The sequence below is a fragment of the Mustela nigripes genome, chromosome 2, assembly GCF_022355385.1.
Source record: "Mustela nigripes isolate SB6536 chromosome 2, MUSNIG.SB6536, whole genome shotgun sequence".
NCBI lineage: Eukaryota > Metazoa > Chordata > Mammalia > Carnivora > Mustelidae > Mustela > Mustela nigripes.
The window spans coordinates 13,903,556-13,926,456 of NC_081558.1; the positions used below are offsets into that span (position 1 = coordinate 13,903,556).

At 53.5% G+C, this 22,901-nt stretch overlaps 1 protein-coding gene and 1 long non-coding RNA gene across 16 annotated transcripts in view; both read left to right on the plus strand.

The window, feature by feature from the left end:
- The first annotated feature begins 163 nt into the window (after positions 1 to 163).
- On the plus strand, positions 164 to 2,879 carry LOC132009759 (uncharacterized). The gene is made up of 3 exons (XR_009402053.1): positions 164 to 287; positions 1,397 to 1,629; positions 2,463 to 2,879. It is a non-coding gene; the product is annotated as an uncharacterized LOC132009759 (long non-coding RNA).
- A 3,380-nt stretch (positions 2,880 to 6,259) lies between these two features.
- Positions 6,260 to 22,901, plus strand: part of MAST3 (microtubule associated serine/threonine kinase 3) — a 37,597-nt gene continuing 20,955 nt past the window's right edge. For 4 of the 15 annotated variants that reach the window (XM_059389410.1, XM_059389414.1, XM_059389416.1 and 1 more), the window contains exon 1: positions 21,298 to 21,565. In XM_059389410.1, the coding sequence (XP_059245393.1) occupies positions 21,477 to 21,565 (89 nt within the window). In that variant the 5' untranslated portion in view covers positions 21,298 to 21,476. Of the gene's footprint in view, positions 6,343 to 13,279; positions 13,312 to 15,021; positions 15,499 to 15,788; positions 15,879 to 21,297; positions 21,566 to 22,901 lie in introns of those variants that run through there. The other 11 variants (XM_059389405.1, XM_059389407.1, XM_059389413.1 and 8 more) reach the window with 10 other exon arrangements.

Here is a 22,901-nt window from a genome sequence, read left to right on the forward strand (position 1 = left end):
TGAGTAAGAAGGAGGACTTAAAAGATCAAAAAAAAAAAAAAAAAAAAAAAAAAAAAGGAGTTAGATGTCATGGCCCCTCCTGGCACAAGTCAAACTGAAAGAGAAACTAAGAAGTCAGCATCGTGGTGGCGGCCTCATCGCGGCCACAAACCCACCTGGAGTCACGGATCTGGGGGTCTACACTGATGGCCCAAGCCTTAGCCGGAGGTGCCAACCCCTTGAGTGGCCAGCTGCTCTGAGCCCTTGGCCTGGTTTCCGGCCCTCTCTAGCTGACCTCTGAGACTCAGGTGCCAAGCGGGAGCCCAGTGTTCTCGGATGTCTGTGTTCACTCTCCTAACAAACCGTTATGAAGTGTTTGCTCTACGCTGCCCCCTCCCCACACGCCCACCTCTCCATTTCCCCAACTCCACCCCAGGGCACCCTGGGTCCCCGCTCCTGAAGAGCTCTTTGCTTCCTTCAGACTAAGCTTTGTCCCCTCTCTGCGTCTGTTTCTTGGCATCGGGGGCGGGCGGGTCTCAGTTTCTGAGCCTTTCTCCTCACTGTCTACAAAGTCCCAAAATGTCCATGGAGGACAGACTCATGCTAAAAAGTGGGTGAACCCCAAAAAAGTCCTGCTGAGTGAGAACAGCCAGACACAGCAGCCCACATGTTGTATGGTCCCCATGTACGTGAAATGTCCAGAACCAGCAAATTCAGAGACAGAAAGATGAGTGGTTGCCAGGGGCTGGGAGATGGGGTTTGGGGAGTGACTGCTAATGGGGACGAGTGTCCATTTGGGGTGATGAGAATGTTCTGGGACTGGACAAAGGAGATGGTTGCAGAACATGGTGAAAGTTCTAAATGTCCCTGAAGTGTAGATTTTAAAATGGTTTATTTTAGGTTATGTGATTTTTCACCTTAAAGAAAAATGTTCCTGGAGCACAGGGGGACTGAGGAACATGGTGGGAGTCTCTCCCGGAAGAGCATCTGGGGACCGGGACCCAGGTGGGCTGGGAGGAAGCCCAGTCTCAGAGGCTCCCTGTCCCTGCGGGCGGCTGAGCTAGTCAGGGTCAGGCGCCCAGGAGGCCATGAGGTCAGAGACATGGGAACAAAGAGGCAGTGTCCCAGGCCTGGCACAGTGGGGACGGGGACCCCGTGACCCCGCACAGAGCAGCCTTCACTGGCAATAGGGCCCAGACCAGGCCAGGGGGTGGAGCGGGCTGCAGGACGGATGTGTGAGGCCTGGGGGGAGGGGTAGAGACAGAGAGAGACAGAGACAGAGACAGAGACAGAGACAGATTGGTAGAAACATAAAGAAAGATGAAAGAGACAGAGATGGAGCCAAATCCTTGGTCTCCTCTCCAAGATCCTGACACCCCTACCCCAGGAGACACCATCTCTGTGTCCCATTTCACAGATGGAGAGACTGAGCCCTGAGGTGCCCAGACCCCTCGAGTCCCCAGCTGCACATGAAGAGATGGATTCAGACAGAGACTCCCCCTTTCCTCCCAGCGAGGGTGAGCTTTGCATTTTCAGGAACAAGCCTCATGCCCGAGGGCTGGCCCCCACCAAGCCTGGTCTAGGCTTCAGCTACACCATCTGCAAAATAGACAGTTGTGAAACGCTCAAGGAGGGCCCGGCTCCCGGCAGGTAATGCCCACCAGACAGCCAGGGTAATGAATCGTTCTTTGGGGGGTCCCCAGCAGCCTCTGCTCTTGTTGCAGATCTTTCCCAGCCCCCCAAAGTCACCGGACTTCCCAGAGCAGCCCTTGGAAAGACACTGGGGGGTGGGGGAGGAGCAGAGGAAGGGACAGAGCTGGACACAGGTGCCCACAGCTCCTTGGCGGCAGGGGTGGGTGCAGGGAGTGTCAGAGGTGGGGGCACGTCCCAAGGGAGAGTCGGGAGAGATGCCCAGAGAAGGGGGCTCTTGAACTCGGTTTATAGAAAAAGCATTCCTGGCAGAGGGCACAGCAGAAGCCAAGTTCAGGGATATGCTTTGGGAAATATCAAAATGAACACGGCAATCTGTAGCTCCACAGGAGTAAGGCAGATGAGCACCTCAAGTGCCAGGCTGAAGGGCTGGACTTTCTCCTAAGGGGACTGGGGAGCCATAGAGGTGTGTGAGCACGATACCAGCCACAGGGGAGGTGGTGTTTCTACTCTTATCAAAGTCGGGATCTGAAGCTTGCCCCAAGGTTCACTGCACTTCACCTTCCCCGTGCCACATCTGCACACCCACCGCCCCTGGTCTGCCTGCACCCTCCGCCAGGAAGCCCTCAGGGTGCCCTTATGGGTCCCTCCCTGCTGCCCCAGAAATACAGCCAGGATATGCTTCTAGGGCTGCCCCACTTTCAGATGCCTCCTCGCTAGCTTCAGGGAGGGTGAGGCAGGAAGGACTGGGTTAAAAGGGGCCCAGGAAATGGAAATCATGATGGGAGGGACCACAGAATTTCCCCACCCCCTTGGTTTCCGTTTTCTTCCAGGGTGAGTGACTTGCAGCCCAAGGAAGGCTGAGCTTCTCTCCATGTGGCCACGAGACCCTAATGCCTCCAGAGGGCATCTAAGGAGAATGCTGAAGGATAAGTAGGAGTTTGCAAGGAGAAAATCTTAGTTTACAAACACATTTGTGGTTTCTCATTCACCAATAAGATCAATTTTCATCCGTTCATCCATTCATCCAGAACTTTCTAATGCCTCCAGGGATCATTTAAGGATATTTTAAATAATACCCAAAAGGATGCGCCTGGGTGGCTCAGTCGTTAACCATCTGCCTTCGACTCAGGTCGTGATCCCAGAGTCCTGGGACCAAGCCCAGCATTGAGCCCCCCACCAAGCCCTCCATCAAGCCCCCCATCAGCTTCTCTGCTCAGCAAAGAACCTGCTTCTCCCTCTCCCTCTGCCTGCTGCTCCCTCTACTTGTGCTTGCTTGCTTTCTGTCAAATGAATAAATAAAATCTTTAACAAGGAAGAAAAAAAGAAGGGGTGTCTGGATGGCTCAGTTGGTTGGGCATCTGACTCTTGATTTCAGCTCAGTATAGTAATCTTGGGGTCATGGGATCAAGCCCTGCATACAGCTCTGCCCTGGGCACGGAGACTTCTTGTCCCTCTCCCTCTGCTCCTCCCATTGCTTGCTTGCTTTCTTTCTTTCTTTCTTTCTTTCTTTCTCTCTCTCATTCAGATAAATAAATAAATAAATAAAATCTGGGTGGCTCAGTCATTAAGCATCTGCCTTCAGCTCAGGTCATGATACCAGGGTCCTAGAATCAAGCTCTGCATCGGGCTCTCTGCTCAGCAGGAAGCCTTCTTCTCCCTCTCTCACTCCCCCTGCTTGTGTTTCCTCTCTCACTGTGCCTCTCACTGTCAAATAAATAAAATCTTAAAAAAAAAAAAAAAACCAACACAGAAGATTATCAAGAAAATAAACTCTCGTGTTCATTCAACAATCACATTCCCTGATGCCCTCTAGAGACATATGAAAAGGGTTTTGATGGGTGTGTAGAAGTTCACAGGAAAAAATTTATTCATTCAATAAGTGTTCTCTGATGCTTCTCAAAGAAAACTTGAAGTGGGTTTTGAAGGATGCATAGGTGTTCACCATGGGAAAATTTCACGCATTGATTCATGTGTTCAGTCAGTCAGTGAGTCAGATGTCCCTTGTAGCCCATTGAAGGGACAGCTTGGAAATTCTTGTGTAAGTTCTTGTCATCTTGGAAGTTCTATGTATTCTCCCGATGGAGCAGGGGCATTTGATACAGCCCTGATGGCTCCTCCAGCAGGTCCCAATTTACCTGGTCCAACCACTTCCGGTTCAGGGATCCTGTCTTTCTCCGGGATTCCAGACCAAATCCCCGATGATTGGCTGAGCTTGAGTTACCTTCTTCCATGAGCTAATCATAGTGGATGAAGTGGATGATCTCTAGGGGTGCCTGGGCAGCTCAATCGGTTAAGCATCTGCCTTCAGCTCAGGACATGATCCCAGGATCCTGGGATAGAGCCCTAAGTCAGGCTCCCTGCTCAGCAGGACGTCTGCTTCTCTCTCTTCCTCTGCCCACACCCCACCACCACTCGTGCTCTCTCTCCCAAATAAATAAATAAATAAATGTTTCTCCTCCTCCCTGTGCCTCCCCGTAGTGCACGTGCTCTCTCTCAAATAAATAAATAAAATCTTAAAAAACAAACAAACAAACAAACAAACAAACCATAAAGGCCTTATCTCCAAATGCAGCCACATTCTGAAGTAAAAACTGTAAGGATTTCAACATACAAGTTTTGGAAAGACACTACTCAGCCCATGACTGTGACTGCTTTGGACTGCCCGTAACAGTCTGGCAGTTTCTGGAAAAGCTGAAATAGAGAATTCCCATATGAGCCAGGGATTCTCCTCCTAAGGGTAAAAACCCAAGAGCATTGAAAGCAGATGTCCACACAATAACTTGTGCGTGAATGTTCAGAGCAAAACAATTCACAATAGCCAAAAGGTGGGAAAACTCCAGCATCTATTAACAGATGAATGAGGAAACAAAATGTGGTCCATCCACACAATGGAATACTATTTAGCCAAAAAAAAGGAAGGAGGCACTGACTCAAGCTATGATACAGATAAACCTTGAAAACGTACTGAGTATGCCTGGGTGGCTCAGTGGGTTAAGCCTCTGCCTTTGGCTCAGGTCATGGTCTCGGGGTCGTGGGATCGAGCCCCGCATCAGGCTCTCTGCTCAGCGGGGAGGCTGCTTCTCCCACTCTCTCTGCCTGCCTCTCTGCTTACTTGTGATCTCTCTCTCTGTCAAATAAATAAATAAAATCTTAAAAATGCAATGAGCAAAAGAAGCCAGACACACAAAGCCATGTGTTGTGTGGGCCCATATATATGAAATGTCTAGAACAGGCAAATCCATAGAGAGAAAGCAGACTGGTGGTTGCCAGGGGCTGGGGAAGGAGGACGGGGACAGCTCCTGGGTCAAGGTTTTCTTTTAGGGTTGATGTAATATTCTGGGGTTAGATAGCGGTGATGATTACACACCTCTGAGAATATGTTAAAAACCACTTTAAAAAGCTGTGTTTAGAAAAATAAAAAAATTGGGGCGCCTGGGTGGCTCAGTTGTAAAGCGTCTGCCTTCGGCTCAGGGCATGATCCCAGGGTCCTGGAATCAAGCCCCGCATCGGGTTCCCTGCTTAGTGGGAAGCCTGATACTCCCTCTCCCACTCCTCCTGCTTGTGTTCCCTCTCTCACTGTCTCTCTCTGTCAAGTAAATAAATAAAATCTTTTTTAAAAATTTACAAAGTGTATTTTATGGTGTGTGAATTATATGTCAATTTTTAAATGTGCATAAGAAAAGCTAGTACTGTCAGGGATTTTTCTGTGTTTTTTTAATGTATTTTTATGTGCTCAATCTGACCATTGTGATTGGGTAGGAGCCTACCTATAGAACATCAAAGGCAAGTGGACCCTCCCTAGGGTCTCCTCCAGCCTGAGAAGATACTGTTAATGCCCAGGTCCAACAGTGGAGTAGCCAAGGGAATCTGAAGCTGCAGAGACCAGAGAATGGAAGTCCCAGAGAGAACACGGATGTCATCTTGGGACTTTGGGATTTTCCCTGCCTCAGTTTCCCTTCTGCAAAGTGGAGCTGACCCAATTATCATCAGATAACCTGTGAAAGGTGGTCCTCATGAGGCACTTAGCCGGGTGCCCAGTTGGCTTAGCAAAAGCAGCCGTCCTCAAAACAGAAACTGGCAACAACAGTGGCTTCCTGTTCTTGTAAATAAAGTTTTATTGGGACTAAGGCAAGGATTAGGGTGAAAAAAAGAGAGGCAGGTTCACGTACAGACAGAGTTTGATACTGTATTTTAAATTGTGATATTTAGTTCATCACGCCTCTTTTGCGTTAGTTTAAATTCTTTAAGCTATCCTCTTACAATCTTGGGTATCTTAATTACTGATGTTTGTGGGCCCTCTTAAATTTTGAATGGAACTGGGTGCTTCATTCACCTCACCCTAGAACCAGCCCTGTTGTGTGCCCTGGGCATATTAACTAACTTCTAGGAGCCTCAGTTTCTTCATCTGCAAAATGGGGATGATAACGTTCCCTTACTTCTGGGAGGACTCATTGAAAAAAAAAAAAATGTTTTCATCTTCGCTGGTGGGTAGGGTGGGGCCTGGAAGGAGGTCCGGCCATCCGATGGAGGCGGAGCCCTGCCAGGAGGGTTCCGAGAGAGGGGCGGGGCAAGGCCCATCAGCTGACCGGCTTGACCAATGGCGCGGGGTGGCGGGGCTTGGCAGGTTGGGGCGGGGCCGGGGGCGGGCCGGGCGGTGCGGACTAGCGGGCCATGGACGAACCGAGCCTCCTGCGGCGCCGAGGGCTCCAGGTGAGGCCCCTGCGTGGGCGGGCGGAGGGCACGGCAGAGTAGACCTGAACTGGGTGCCAGGGGCGGAGCTTCGGTATCCGGAGAAACTGAGGCGGAAGGCGGGACGTGCGCTCCAGTCTAACCTTCTGCCCACCCGCTTCTCAAAGTGCTTTTTGCTTTGTGGGAAGGGGCTATACCCCGTTTGACATATGGGGAAACTGAGGCTCCAAGCGCCAGTGTGGGAAAAAGGGGCTGAAGGCTGCGCCCCTTACCACCAGCTGCTCTAATAATAATATGAGCAACAGCAGCCTTTGAGCGCTCACCATATGTTCATCCTTGAATTCATCTTTCTACTAGTGATATATTAATATTAATTAATGTGTATTATTACCTGCCTCTTGGTTTCGCTGCGCCACCGCGCCCCAGCCTCAGATCACCCCTAAGGTGAGCCCGGGAGGTTAGGGCTGTCCAGGTGCCCATTTGTCAGATAAGGAAAGTGAGGCTCGAGTCCGGAAAAGTCACAAACTCGAGGTGGCCCAACAGGGCTTCAATCCGGCGGCTTTAACCAGCTCTATCGTGCACAGGGCACTGCCAACTGGCTGCGGCGGTGGGGAGTGGGGAGGAGGAGGAGGGCGGGAGCCACTTTTGCTTCTCCGGACCTCAGTTTCCCCATTTGCTGTAAGGGCTCTCCTTTTCTGACCTCTAGCCCTGGGTTTGTGTTTGGGAGGCTCAGTTACTAGGAGGTAAGAACATGGGTGTCAGAATTCGAACCCACGCAGGGGGCCCTGTGACCCCGGTGGGCAACATCTTTGACCTTTCTGGACCTCGGTGCAAAGGGAATTGAGGCGATTTAGCCAATTCCCCCTGGGGCCTTAGACCACACCCTTAACAAGCTCCCAGGTTGCTGGTCGGGAATCTGAGACGCATCATTTACACTACAAACATTTATTGAGTGCCTGCTGTGTGCCCGGCAGTGGAGAGGCAACGGGGTGCTGACCCTCTAAAACCGCTCTTCGGGATCTCCCAGGCTTTGGGGGGAAACAATGAGTAGCAGCGACCCCAAGGAGTGGTCAGCTGCATCGTGGGACGCTCGGGCACACTTGGAGAAGGCGCCTGAACTGAGCGTGGCTGGGTGGCCTCGGAGCGGAGGAAGCAGCCGCGGGGGGGTGGGGGGGTATGGGGAAATAAAAGCGTCTGAGCGAAGCTAAAACCTAGAAAGGACGGGGTGGGCGGTGGGTCAGGGAGGGCAGGGCCAGAGCTGCGGGCAGAAACACCCCCACTCCCGCTCGGCGTTGGGGGGAGGGGGCTGAAAGACGAAAGTCCGAGGCCAGAGGCAGGAGTGAGGGGCCTGGGCCTAGAGGAGGGGGCGGTGAGCAGTGGGGTGTTGTGGGGGGACAGGCCCCGCCCGGAGCCCCAGTTAGACTCGAGCCCCGCCCGCGGCCTCTTAAAATAGAGAAACTGCCATCGGGTAGGCGAATGGGGGCGCTGCTGACGTCAGGAAGTGGGGGCCTGTTCCATGGTGGGGGCATCCGTACCCTGATGGCGAGCCCCATGCTACAAAAGGGGAAACTGAGGCTTTGAGAAGCGTAGCCACTGTTCAGGTGTCACAGCAGGTAGGTGACAGAGTCAGGATTTGAACCCAGGCAGATTTGGCTCCCCCTCCAGACCAGCTCTGCACTAGCAGTCCTTCCCCATGGAGGCAGAGGAACACGTGGGGACACCCCCAGATGGGTGCCGGAATTCTGGGCCCAGAAGCATGTAACTCTATGTGTTGTATGGGAAAACTAGAAGCCATTTCTTAGCTCCAGAGCTGGGGATGTCAGAGGGGAACCATCTGCTTCAGGGGCTTCCAGCGCTGATTTGGAAGAGGTTAGACTTTCCCCCTAGGGTGACTGGAAACTAGAAAAAGTGCTGGAGCAGGGGAGAAAAACATGCCGGGGCTTTGAAGGACTCCTCTGGAGCCGATGGAGGGCAAAGAGGTGGCCCGAAGCCAGGGAGGGGACTGGAGTGAACGACCAAGTAGGAGACAAAATTATGGGAAAAAAAAAAATATATATATATGTATATATATATATATATTTTTTAAAGATTTTATTTGTTCATTTGGCAAAGAAAGGGAACACAAGTAGGCAGAGTGGCAGGCAGAGGGGGAGGGAGAAGCAGGCTCCCCGCTGAGCAGAGAGCCCAACATGGGGCTCCATCTCAGGACCCTGGGATCACAGCCCGAGTCAAAAGCAGACGCTTAACCGACTGAGCCACGTGAAAATATATTTAATAATCAAATTAAATTTATTAAATTTAATTAAATAAATAAAATCTTTTTAAAAAAAAAACAACAAAAAAAAGGAGGGGCACCTGGGTGGCTCAGTCAGTTAAGCGTCAGCCATCAGCTCAGGTCATGATCTCAGGGTCCTGGGATCAAGCCTCTGAATCGGGTTCCCAGCTCGGTGGGGAGCCTACTTCTCCCTCTCCCACTTCCCCTGCTTGTGTTCTCTCTCTCTCGCTGTCTCTCTGTCAAATAAATAAAGAAAATCTTTAAAATTATTTATTTACTTACTTACTTTAGAGTGCGAAAGAGAGAGCATGAGTGGGGGAGGAGCACAGAGAGGGTCAAACAGATGCAGGGCTCGACCCCACCTCCCAGAAATCCTGACCTGAGCCGAAATCAAGAGTCAGACGCTCAACCCACCAAGCCACCCAGGTGCCCCAGACAATGAAAATAATTTATAAAGAATAATATTAGTATAAATAACGGCTCACATCAAAAGAAATGGAAATCTTTCCATTTGCGACGACGTGGATGGAACTAGAGGGTATCATGCTTAGCGAAATAAGTCAATCGGAGAAAGACAACTATCATATGATCTCCCTGATATGAGGAAGTGGAGATGCAACATGGGGAGTTTGGGGGGTAGGAAAAGAAAAAAATGAAAGAAGATGGGATCAGGAGGGAGATAAACCATAGAAGACTCGATCTCAAAAAACAGACTGAGGGTTGCTGGGGGGAAAGGGGTCAGGAGAGGGTGGTGGGGATATGGTCATTGGGGAGGGTATGTGGGTGGGTGCTGTGAAATGTGTAAACCTGGCGATTCACAGACCTGTACCCTGGGGATAAAAATACATTATATGTTTATTAAAAAATTTAAAAATTAATTTAAAAAATGTGAATAAATAACGGCTCACATGAACAAGCACCTATAAATGCTAAGCACTGGCTGTACATTTAATTCTCCTAACATCGCAAGAGATCAGTGCTATTATTAGCCTCCTTTTTCAGAGGCGGAAACTGAGGATCAGAGAGGGAGAGTAAGAGATTTGGAATTCTAGCCAGTCTGGCTCCTGTGGGTACAAAGATGTTGAGGACCTCAGTTTGGGCCATTAGGTATACAGTCCCTTAACTGGAGCTTCGTTAATGGGCCCAGGAGCACCACCTCCCGGCCAATCACGGGGCAGCCTACTGGTCCGAGCCAATCAGATACTCTGGAGGCTGACTTGCTAAAGGTCAGAGAGTCAATTCATAAAAGCTTTAGGAAGCCGTGGCGAGGTCAGTTGCTTACTGAGCAGTCCAGGCAGTGGCTCTGGGCACGCTGGCCAGTCTGGTTGTGCCAGTGTAGGCCGCGCAGCTGGCTGTGCGCTGGGAGGTGGTGAACAGGACCTGGTCTTGCCCTCCGACCACCAGTTTGCGTTTGGTCAAGGCAGGAGCCGGCATCTGGGCCTTCTGGGTTTGGCTTCAGCTCCCTCTTCTGTGCCGTGATTTTAGGGACTAGTTCGTGGAAGCCGTTATTGCTACAAATACTATTCTTACTATTTTATCATTATTTTTATCATTTCCCACTTGGCCTTTTGCTTCACAAAGGACATAATTTTTTTTTTTTTTTTAAGTTTTATTTATTTATTTATTTATTTGGCAGAGAGATACAGAGAGCACAAGTAGAGTGGCAGGGAGATGGAGAAACAGGCTCTCTGCTGAGCTGGGAGCCAGAGGCGGAGCTTGATCCCAGGACGCTGGGATCATGACCTGAGCTGAAGACAGAGGCTTAACCAGTTAACTGAGCCACCCAGGTGCCCCAGGACAGAATTTTAAAACCCTAGGTGCCTAAATCCAGGCAGCGAGGAGGTGGTCAGAGCTGGTATCTGTACTTTGTCTCTCCCGCAGCTGTTGGAGGGCTTCCCTGAAAGGCCCAGCCTTTCTCCTCGTGGCCCATTTCCACTTAACTCTGTTCCTCCCAAAAGCCCTCAGGCTGGTGCTATGTGGTCCCTGCTGACTTCTCTCCCTTCGTTGCAGCTGCCAACTTCCCATGGGGCTCGGTGCCAGGTGGGCTGAGTCCCACCTCCACCCTACAGTTTCCCACTAGCCTGACAGCCCCTCCAAAGAAGCCTCTTGGCTCCCTCCAGCCCCACCTCCAACCCTTCTCTCCCTTTGGGTCCTCCCTGTTGCCTCCAGTATGGGGGTGTCCATGTCCTGCTCTGTCTTCTTCAGATTGAGGGTTCCTCAGGATGGAGCTGAGACTTCTTGCTGGAAGGCAGCATTGCCCAGCCCAGCCAAGAACACAAGAGGATGCCGTAAATATTATCTTTAAAGGGCAGTTTTAAGGGATCGGAGCCCCCACCTACCCCGTCTACGCGGGAGTCACTCCTTGGGGAACAGCCTGCAAAGAGGGGGCTGAAGGCGGAAGCAGATGGCTCTGGGAGCAGAGGGACCGGGGGCGGTGCCAGGAGAGTTCCATGTGGTCCTAGCTTTCCACAGAGCCTTTGCAGGGGGCTGCCGACCTTCCCTCGCTTCTCTCTGCCACTTCACATCTTTTTGTATTTCGGAAGCAAATTAAAATATGTGGTTCAATTGGTGGTTATTATTAATCTCACGAAATCACTGTCTTGGCTCTGATTTATCAAAACCTCCCCTGGTGCCAAGCCCTTGGCTTGCTACTTGATTCCTTCCAGGACCTGTGTCACCAGGAGGCTTTCCAAATGAAGAAACTGAGGCACAGAGGTGTGAGATTGCTTGGAGGGGGTCACACAGCTCAGATGAGGGGGAGCTTGCCAGAACACAGGACTGCTGGGCTTTGGAAGGAAATGGTTGGGATGAGGGGGAGGGTGCAGCTAGCAGCCCTGGCAGACACCAGCTCCTCACTCTTTCACAGGTTAGAGGAGAAGGGTAAGCTGGCATAAGATCCCAAAACAATTGGAGGGGGCCGAAGGAGGTATTAATGGTGGTGGTGGTGGTGGTGGTTCTGGGACTATAATCAATTGCCCTGAATGATACTGAGCTCCTGGTCCCCAGAGGTATTCATTCAGGCAGACAGAAACATCTCAGGATGGCAGGTTAGCCTCTTCCCGTCTTACATGGCTTGGTTTTGTTTTGTGGGCTCAAGGTAATTGGGGTCAGCCCTTGGGATTATACCCCAATCCTGTGGACCCTCCCCTTACCTAGCTGGGGGACCCAGCCAGCCTCTCCCAGCTGAGTCCTTCGCGGGGCAGCTTCCGGCCCTCTGGAATTGGCTGCGGAGGCTGATGACGTCAGTGGTTGCCATGGTGAACGCCCCGCTCTGGATGTGGGCAGCCCAGAGCCCACCTGGGTAAAAATAGTCATGTGTCCTCTATGCGACTGCCCTGGTGTGTGTGTGTGTGTATGTGTGTGTTTGTTGGTGGTGGGGACGGGGAGTGGGGGGAAGAGGGATGTCCAGAGACCCGGATTCCCCACCTTCTCCCTGCCAAGAGACATGGGCGGCAGGCTTCCCTCTGCGCCTCAGTTTCCCAGCCTGTGAAATGGCCCTGCTCCTGATCTCTAGTAGGTGGCTCGGTAAATGTAAAATGTATCAGGTATTATAACAGTCCACCTGGACCCTGGCTGAGCTCAACAATAGCACAGCGACACACAACAGCAACAGTAATACTAACTGATCCTTATTACCCTGGACCCCTCCTGATGTTAACCTCCACATTATAGATGGGAAAATCAAAGCACAGATAGTACAAGTTACTTGCTCAAGGTCCCACAGCCAGGAAGGAACGGATAATAAGTAGATCCTGACCCAGGGCTGAGTATCCATAGATTCTAAACTGGTGCTACATGACCTTTTGAGAATTTAAAAACCTTCTTGGGTGAGCCACATTTGAGGATGGATTCAGGTCACGTGGACCCCAAGTTCGGGCTTTTTGCCCTGGTGAGGACACCCAGGGTTGATGCAAGTCAGCTCGTTGAGCTCTAAAAGGGTCTTCAATAGGGAGTCACAGATCAGGGTCCCCACCCTTCAGTGGCTCCCAGGACACAAATCTGCATAGGTAAGAGGGGAAGGGCTTTCAGATCTGGCAGGGGCAGGATGAGGATGAGTCAAGGATCTCCCTTTCTGGGGCATCTGAGTGGCTCAGTCATTAAGCATCTGCCTTCAGCTCAAATCATGATCAAGCCCCAAAGCATTGGGTTCCCTGCTCAGCAGGGAGCTTCTCCCTCTGCTTCTCCCTCTGCTTCTCCCCTTGCTTGTATTCCCTCTCTCGCTGTCTCTCTCTGTCAAATAAATAAAATCTTAAGAAAAAAAAAAAAAGAATCTCTCATTCCTCAGCAGATCGTTAGTATTTAGCCACTACTGGCATACTTCTTTATAAATATAACTAATTTGTTATTTAAAGTTATGAAGCTGTTTTTGGTGCAAGTAGGGTATGAGCTGGGCAGGGAAGTGACTGGGAGTCTGGGAGGGCTTCCGGGAGGAAGGGATGCCTGAGCTGAGGAAGGATGTAATTAACTAGCACCAAAGGAGAGGGAAGGCCGTCCTGGCAGAAGACACAGCAGATGCAAAGGCTCTGAGGCAGGGCAGAGCCCAGTGTGTGGGGCAGTAGAAAGGAGACATTGGCTGGAGTTGGGTGATGTAGGGACCAATGGGGTGGGGGGGGGCTGGGAGGAGGGCCAGGGATGTGAAGGCCTTGCCACCTCAGGAATGACCCTTGTTTCCTCTCATTTCAGAAGGAGCTGAGCCTGCCACGCCGGGGACGTGGGTGAGTTCATCTAAGGCCAATGGGCTGGGCCCTATGGTCCTGGATACAGATTTTTTCAGCAGCAGCCTCCAAACTGTGAATATATTTAATAATTATAACAAAGCTTCTCACTTTGATCCTTTCCCCCGGCGTTTCAGAAAATGTTTCAGAAGTGCTTTACTTGGTGGTCACAAACTGGGAGGCCCAGGCCAGTTTGCAATTTAGGAAACAATTGACAAGTGCAGCAGGGTTTACCACTGACACAAGGACATCCAGCCTGGAAAAGGGAAAATTGTCTCACACCTAAAGTCCAAACTATAGAATTCCAGCCAAGTATCCCAGAACCAGCTTGCATGCCTCCCGTGATGGGGTGCTCACTCTCAGGAAACACGGGTAGAAAAGTGTATGCTTCAGGGTCTCATTAGCGTTTGTCTGGAGGTTGGCATTTTTGGATCCCAAAAGCTCACAGAACATTTTGGTCCATGCCTTTGCCAGTGTATGGATGGGAAACCAAAGCCCAAGACAGGGAGGGGTTTGCCTTGTGCTGGTGGTCCGAAAGTGTGTAAGTGCAAGACACCCCCTCTTTGGGGGCTGTGTTGGCCTGAGGGGTGGGAATTCTCTTGCCTTGCAGTGAAATCATCCACTTAACAAACTTTTTTTGAGTGCCTACTGTGTGTCAGGCCCTATTCCAGGCAAGGGGGACCTAGAGATGGGGTCCAATGCTGAACCCTGCCCATGAGCTCATACTCTCTTGGGGAGAGTGATGGTGAAGTGATACTATGCAGGGGAAAAATTAAACAGAGATAGAGGGGCTAGGGGCCAGCTTTAACCCTGAAGATATGGGGCCTCTTGAAGGAGGTGACATTTGAGCCTAGATCTGGAAAAGGAGGCAGAGGCAAGGGGGAAAGTTCGAGGGGAATGGCCTTCCAGCTAGAGGGAATAGCATGGGCAAAGGTCCTGGGGTGCAAGCCAGCTTGACATTGGAAGAACACCGTGGAAACAGGGGTAGCTGGAGTGAAGACAGCACAGGGGAGATGGAGGGTGAGAAGGGGGAAGTCCTAGGGGTTGGTTGAGAGTTTGAAATCTGATGGTGGGGATGAGGTCAAACTGGCCCCCAAGCCCAAACCATCTGTTCTTGTTGGGCTGGGGATAGTGCAGCTGGTGAGGAGGAGCCTGAGGGGCCCAGTAGGGGCAGGGCTCCAACACTGACCAGAAGGCGGGCACTGTTTCTGGCCTTTGCCCAGTTTGGGGGCGGGGTAGTGGGCAGGAAAAGGAACCATAGAGGGCAAAGTCCTGGGCTACTGGGGCAGGACCAGGACAAAGACTCCCTGAGGGTTGTCTACTCTGCTACCTGCCGTGTTCCTGATTGGGTCCAAGTGGGGTGTCAAGGGGGCCATAGCCAGACACAAACAACCCCGGACTCTTGGGATCTGCACTGGGCAAAAGAGAGGATGGGACTCAGGGAGCCATGCGTCGTTGTGTAGGGACGGCTCCGCGAAAGAGGGGCCCGCGGGCCTGAATTCGGATGTGGGTGAGGGGGACGGGGAACCCGGTGAAGCAAAGGCCTGGAGGCGTGGCCCCGGCCCCTGGTAACCGCGGGGATGCTGAGACCGCCAGGAGGGGCTCCGAATGCTGCTGAGCTGCTGGGGATGGGGAACAGGGTCAAGTCGCACTCAGATCCCGGGTGCGAGTGACACCCCGCCCCCACGCAACCCCCGGGGGGGGGGGCGGGGCGAGGGCAGAGACCCGGCCGTAGCCGGGAAGGGGCAGGGCCAGACGATGGAGCAATATTGCCAATCTGGAAGACAGTGACCGCCCTTCCTTTCCGGTGGCGCAGCCTGGGGGCTCGAGACCTGGCAGCCTTGGCATCGATCTCCGGGAGGGGGTGGCACCCGCGACTCCAGCCTCCTGCAACCCGACTTTTCCTGCTGGGCTGGGCCTGCGCGCAGGTGCGGGGCTCTGAGCCCCGCCCCGAGGAGGAGAGAGCCCGCCCCCCGCGCCCCCAGCGGCCCAGCCTCCACGCCGCGTTGGTAGCGCCGGCCAGGCGTGCTGTCCCCACGTCGGCGTCTGTGGGTCTGTCCGATCGCACGGTGATCGGGGTTCAGGGGGCCACAAAGGTGGTTTTGGCACCCGGCCACGTAGACGCAGCCCCGGCCTCGGCATGAAGTCTCGCAGAGACAAGCTGCACATCCCGGCGCTGACCCTTGAGTGAGTGCTTGTCGGAGAAGGGGGGAAATAGGGTGGCGGGGAGAGAAGCAGACAGATAACCACCCTTATCCGTGTGTCTCAGTTTAAGTCGCCCAGAGTCGCACCGCCGCCTCCGGGGAGCCCTCCGGGGTCATCAGTCAGGCCCCGCCCTCGCGGCCTGCCAGAGACCCAGAATCCCGGGCCTTGGGGCCCCTTCTCCCTAAGGGAACTGAAGTCCCTGTCCATCTCCGGCTTTGGCCACACGCAGGGGCCACCACCAGGTTCACCGTCCCCGGCCTCTTTCTTTGCAGTCTGTCTCCGAGCAGCCAGAGCCCATCTTTGCTGAGCCCCAGCAGCCCCTGCAGCCCCTGCAGCCCCTCGCTGGGCCTGCACCCCTGGAGGTAAGTGACAGCCTATCGGGGCGGGGCTCGGACATTGCCCTGGCACCCCCAGAGCCTCAGAAGCAACCTAGACCCAACCCACCAAGGTACTGTGGGCTGGTGACATTGCCTCTCTGGGCCTCAGTTTACCCCTCCATAAAATGAAAGTGCTATCCACACTAGGACCTTGATGGGAAATTCCATTTTCAGCTCTAGCCAACAGGTCCTCCATCCGACAGGTGGCCAAGGTGAGGCCAGAACTTGAGCTCTTGCCCAAGGACATCCTAAGACAGGTGTTGGGTTCCCAGCCTGACCCCTACTGAATCAGCCTCGCCTTCCAGGCTAGGACCTCAGGGACCCTCCCCACATCCAGGTCAGCGGGTCGGAAAGCTCCTCCCTCAGAGTTTATAGACGTGGGCACACGCACACACATACCCACCCAAGGCTGAGAGTTCACCATGACGGCCCCATGCACTGAACAAGGCAAAGTGGTGTCAGGAGAGAATCAGCCTGACTGGGGCCAGCTCTCCCAAATGCCTTCTGTTTCCTCCCCCAGGAGGGAGGAAAGGTGCCCCAGGAGAGAGGTGCCCTTCCCGACCCTATTCCTCAGCTGGAGAAACCGAGGCTTAGAGAGGAGACACCAGTTCTCCTCGTTTAGTACATCTGGAGACTAAGCATCAGGGCCAGCTTGGCTGCCCAAGTCTTTTGAGGGTCTGAGCCACCCTCTGTGACTGGTGCATCTCAGGGTCCCCCCCAATCCCCTGCCTGGTACAGGTGGGAATATAAGGGTTATCACGGGCTCTTCGCACAGCTTGGGAAAAGTTCAGGGAGACGACAGATGTGTGAATCAGTGATATCTAGAATTTGAGGTCCGATCAATCATTTATACCTTAGGGTGAATGAGCTGCTTAGATTCTTTCCACACACCTTTAATGGGGAGAAGAGAGAACAATTTGAAGTCCACACTGGGTGCTGGGTAACAGACAGTTAACATTAAGTAGATGCCTACTGCAAGCCAGGTGCTAAGGGCATAAATGTGAACAGGACTGAAATAGCCCCTCCTTCAAGTGGCTTTTAGTCAGCTCTAGGGAGGTGGGCAGTAAAGAAGTGAGTGGACAAACAGGATACATTCAGATAGTCACCTCTTGGGGGAGGTGGTGTTTTATTTTATTTAAGATTTTATTTATTTATTTATTTATTTATTTATTTATTTATTTATTTGACAGAGGGCACAAGCAGGGGGAGTGGGAGAGGGAGAAGCAGACTCCTCACTAAGCAGGGAGTCTAATGTGGGGCTTGATCCCAGGCCCCTGGGATTGTGACCTGAGCAGATGACAGATGCTTAACCACCTGAGTTACCCAGGCACTCCAGGGAGGTGGGTTTTAGTCAAGACCTAGGCAGAGCCAGGGACAGGGGGGCACCAGACAATGGGAACTGCACATGCAAAAGTCCTGAGGCAGGGCCAAGGTTTTTGTGGGGTTTTTTTGAAGATTTTATTTATTTGAGAGAGAGAGAGAGACAGAAATAGTGACAGCATGAGTGGGGAGGAGAGGGAGAAGCAGGCCCCCTGCCAAGCAGGGAACCCAATGTGGGGCTCAACCCCAACCAAGACCTGAGCCGAAGGCAGATACTAACCAGCTGAGCCACCCAGGTGCCCCAGGACCAAGATTTTTAAAGCCTCTGTGGCTGTTTGGGGGGAAGAGTATCTGCTGGGGCATGTGACAGTAATGGAGGTGGCAGTCAGGGAGGTGGCTAGGACAATGTCAGGGTAGGAGATGGTGGGGGCTGGACCAGGTTGGGGTGTGCTGTGGAAGGCAGGGACTGCTGTACTCCTATTTAGGAGAGGAGGAAACTCAGGATTTAAGAGTGTGTTGTCCAGGGCCACCCTGGGAGAGAATGTCAGGCCAAATCTGACCCTGACTCTTTGGCCTCTACTACCTCCTTGGCCTCTACCCCGGGTGAGGACCAGAGGAGGGGAGGAACCTGTTGTGAACCGCTGAGCTAGCTTTACCAGGAGCAAATGGAGGCAGTGTTTGGGGTTCTGAGCAGAAAAGTCTCCTCACCCACCACGAGAGGGCAGCAGAACCACATCACTTGGGGCCAGGAAAGGAAATGGGTCCCTACCTCTCCTGCCCCAAGCACCCTAGGAATAAGCCCACATTTTTTCCCTCAGCTTCTGAGGCCCCATCAGTCTGGCCCCTGCAACCCCCACCTCCTCCCCGTCTATCTCCCGATCTGGCTCACCCTACCCTAGCCATGAGACCTCCTGGGCTGCCAGAACACAAGCTGGTCCAACCTCAGGGCAAGTGCTGCTTGTCTGCCCAGAGCTCCATTTCCTCCATTTCTTCATTTCTTCATTTGTCAAATCTCTATCAAGCCCCCATATAGGAAGCTTTTCCAAACCACAGCCCCCCATTCAGGGTCTCCCAAGCCCCGATTATGTCCATTATACCTGTCCCTTTCCCTCATGGACACTGCATTATAGGTGTGATTTCTATGTTTTCTTGTGTGATTTTTGGGTTGTTTTTCTTACCCAGAGGCTTGGGAGCCCCTTGAGGACCAGACCTGGATCTGTCCTCTATCCTAGGGCAGGGCTTGGTCTATAGCTGATGCTCAGTTTAATGCTTGTGGCACGGACACATGGGAAGCAGGTAGGGCTCTGCTTGTGGTGGTGGTGGTGGTGGGTAGAGGAAAGCTGTGAGTTTGGTCCTTTTCGACAGGGTCAGAGCAAAAGGTATTGTCAGAAGAGTGTTCCCTTGGGGCCTTGAGTGTCAAAGACAGGAAGAATTTGCATTTTTCTCTCCAGGGTACTAAGAAATGCATAGCATCCGTGACTGGAAGTGGTGTGGACAAGACATGGGCAGGTGGGAAGGGCGGTCAGACCAAGGAAGAGTTCGGGGTAGGGGTCTGTATGCTCCCTGTGGCTTTGCCATTTACGCAGTCACGAGGACAAGCAGAGGGAGACAGATTCTGAGTCGCAGACAGGGTTGGGATCTGAGACGAATTCACCCAGAAGTGTGGTTTGGCTGTAAAAGCAATGAGGAGCCATGGAGAATGTGTGAGTTGGGGAGGGACAGGATCTGCTGGGCAGCGAGCTGGCGCCAGAGATCAGCGGCTTGGTCAGGCTTTCATGGGAGGCCTTGGCTGTGACCACGGGCACTCTGGATTGTGAGCTGCATCCCTGTTCTGCAGAGGAGGAAACTGAGGCCAGATGGCCGTGGGAGAAGTGGCTGCTGGGGATGCCAGAGCAGTGGGCGTAATGGGGCGCATGTAGATGGTGTGGGGTGTAGCCACAGCTGGGACTAAGCAGGGTAGTTCCTTTCCTAACTGCGCAGCATTGTCCCTGGCACACATAGCAGGGAGGGTTCGTGGGCATAGCATGTCAGCAGAGGGTGACGCGAGACCATGACTCCATCCCTACTTGGGTCCCCAGACCTATGGGAATTTGCATTTCCCATGAGCAGGAGGCTCTGTCCCTGGCCCGTGGCCCAGATGGGACACCTAAGGGTCAGAAGTGACTGCTTCCATCCTCCCGTCCACATCTGGCCCTTCAGCAGGGCCCATCCATTGACCACAAAACAATTCCAGAATCTCCCCCACTTTTCTCCACAGCGTCCCCCTGGTCCAGGCCTCAGTGTCTCCCCTCCCAGACCCCGTCACAGTCTCTCACTGGCCTAATGCCATCTGCATTCCTGTGCCTGATATCTCCTGTTCCACATGGCAGACATGGGAGGGCGGTGACAGTTCAGATCGTGCCCCTCCCCTGCCCACACACCCTTCATGGCACCCCTTTGATTCTACTGTTCAGCTGTACTCCTCTTAACAGTGCACAAGGCTTACATGGTAAGCCCTGCTGGCATCCTTCCCTCAGTCCTGTCTCAGGACCTTTGCCCAAGCTGTGCCCTCTGCCTGGAACACTGTTTCCATGACTGGCTCCTCTTCCTTCTCAATCTCTACTGGCTTTAGTGTCATCTCCTCACAGAGGCCTCCAGACTAAAGTCATCCTTTGCCATTGTTACCTCTGTTCCTTTCTTTCCTTGACTTCAGTGTTCGAAACTACCTTGATCATTTCATTGCTTCCGGTTTACTCTCTGCCTCCCCCTCCAGACTTGGGGCCTCTTGAGGGCATGGTCTTCAGGGTTCAGCGCAGGGTCAGGCACACAGTAGGTACTCAATGAATGTTGAGTGACTGAATGACCAGTTATGGGTGTTTGAGACCCAGGCTTGGGGGACCTGGAGATGGAGAGCGTTCTGGGGGACACACCCAAGAGATACCTGAGAGTGACACTGGCCGGGAAGACAGGGTGGGGAGTCTCTTGGGAGACCTGAGAAGCAAAATTGGTGGCAAGAGGGTTGGAGAGAGTTAGGATTACATATCAGGCAAGGGTGCCTTTCTGTGCCCTCCCTTCTCAGATGTGGGGTCTGGGCTTCAATGTCAGGCCCCTTGGGTTAGTTCCCAATGTGTCCTGTGACCTGTGAAGGGGCTGCTCTTAAGGTGACACCGTCCCTGTCTTCTTGGGAGTGTCACAAGCAGAAGCATTAATTCTGCCTACTGCCTACTGCCTACTGCCTACTGTGTGAGATAGTCCTATTCCCATGGTGAGCAGGTACCATACTCCTAGCACTTTCTGTCCCTCTGATTCGATTCCATTTTCATGAGGGAACATTTGTAGATGGAGAAGCAGAGGCGTGGAAGTTAGCCTGATGCTAACATTGATCAAACATGTATCAGGCACTGTGGGTGCCACCTTGCATCTAATTCGTGTAATCATCCCATTGACCTGGTTCCCCTCCCATTTTACAATCGAGAAGACAGGTGTGAGGCGGTACCTATTAGGTGTCCTCTGAGTCCTGACTGTAGCCAGGTTGATGGCCTTTCCATCACATAGGCAGAGCATGTCAGATGCCCTGACTCGATTAATCATGCCCTTTCTGCCAGTCCAGTGCTGGGAGATGCTGGGACCCCCAGGAGCCGAAGCCTGGGGAAGACAGAGCCAGACACAAGAAAAGGCTCCCTGGGAGAGGGGACGCTAGATTTTGCCAGGCAGGAAGGACATTCCGAGAACTGAAGCCAGCGTGGGCGCGGTAGCATGAGCCAAGTCAGGCCATTGGAGAGTTCTCAAGTGCCACACTCAGAAGAGGTTAGCGCAGGGGAGTGGGGGGAAAGAGAGAGAGGGAAAAAGGAACATGAACAGATTTACATTTCGAGGAAAGGGGCCAAGTTCCAGGGCCTAACCTACTAGGCGCCAACGCTCCGCCCCCGCTGCTCGCAGCCCTGGCAACGCCCCGCCCCTCCGCCCGCGGCCCTGGCAACGCCCAGCCCACTAGCCTGCACGCGGGTCTTCCAGCCTCGCTTCCGCGTCGCTCGCCCCGCCCCGCAAGGCCCCGCCCCCGCAAGGCCCCGCCCCCGCGCTCGCCTGGGCGGGGTTCCCGGCCGCGCTGCGGGGCGCGCGCTTCCTCCTCGCCCCCTACCCCAACCCCGCGGCGCGCACCCTCTGCCCCGCTCCGCGGGGCTCCCGGGGCCAATCCGGCCGCGGAGGTTCGCGCCCCGCCGCCGCCGGCTGCGCCCCCGCGCCTCCCGGGTCTCCGACGGCGGCGGCGGCACAAAGAGAAGCAGCATGTCCGATCCCAGCTACTGGACGGCGGTGGCTGCGCCAGGCCACCGGAGCCGCCTTGCCAAAGGCGCGCTGCTGCAGCGCTCCAAGAGGTAGGGGCACCGTGCGGGCAAAGGCTCGGCGGCCGGCCAAGCAAACACGAGTTGCCAGAAGTATATCCCGGCAGCGTGGCGAGGGCCGCTGTGTGTGCGACAGTAGGGGGAAGGGGGAGGACGCTTTGGGATCAGGGTATTCGCTAGGGGCCCAGACAACCTCCTTTTGCCCCTCGTTACCAGGAGTTGGATGTCTGCCTGCCGGGGTCGCAGTTAGGGTGTGGGACCGGGCCAGGATTCAAACCCGGGTCTTTAGGCCTGGGCAGACCTGGAGAGGATCTTCTTGGAAAAACTGAAGCTCGTCTGTCCCTGGGGCCCGCGTCAGCGGAAATACTGTTTCAGAAACAGATATTTGCTGCACGAGGCTGGTGTGCAGGTGGTGTGGTAGGAGCGGGTAAATCGGGTAAAATACTGGGTTTAACCACAGCAAAGCCTCGCCTGTTTTGGAGTCTCCGTTTCCCTTTCTGAAAAGCAAAGGCCAAGTAAGGGCTGTGGACTTGACAGGACTCTGCTTTAAATTACAGCTCTGCTCCCCTGGCTGTGTGACCTCTGGCAGTTCCTTAACGTCTCTGTTTTCAGGCCTTTCACTGGTGCTGGGTTGGGGCATTCCTAGAGGGGAGCACAGGCAAAGGCCGGGCAGGGACGGCAGCTGCTAAAGGACCTGGAGTGCTAGGGGTCAGGACTTAGACCCTTTTCCCAGGTCCTGTGGAGTGACAGAGGACTTAGGGGCACCTCAGGGATCAGGTGCAGGCAGCTGGCCTCAGGCCAGTGTTTTCTGCCATATTCTGACTCTGTGTTGTCCCACGTGGGGGTTTATTGAATGGCCAGGCAGCCTCTCAGGGTCGTGGATCTTCTCCAGGGAGGGCTGAGCGGGTGGACACTGGACAGATGCTCGGCAAGTGAATAAATGATGCCCAGGTTCCCCTTGAGACATCAAATATGGCTGTTTTCAAGAAGGCCCCGCCTGAGCGCAAGAGGGAGGTGGGGCAAGTGTTTTTCCCAAAGGCTGTCACTGGTGTCAAATGCGCAGCATGGGGCTGAGGACCCAGATGAGGGCTGGGAGAGGATATGGCACCGGCGGCTATATGGGTGGGGGGGCTGGGTGTTGGCAGGAAGTTTTGCAGGAACCTGTGGGTTTCACTTTTGCTTCTGCACGTCAGACTACAGGCAGTTCCCTGCGGCTGTTGACATCTGTGGCCTCAGTTTCCTCGGCTGGGAAATGGGTGCAGGTGGTCTCTCCCACCTCTGGAGCTGTTGGGATGGGCAGCTGGTGACTGAATTCACTGGGGAGGCGTTGCCTGGCCTCCTGCTGCACATCCCAGGCCCTGTGGGGAGA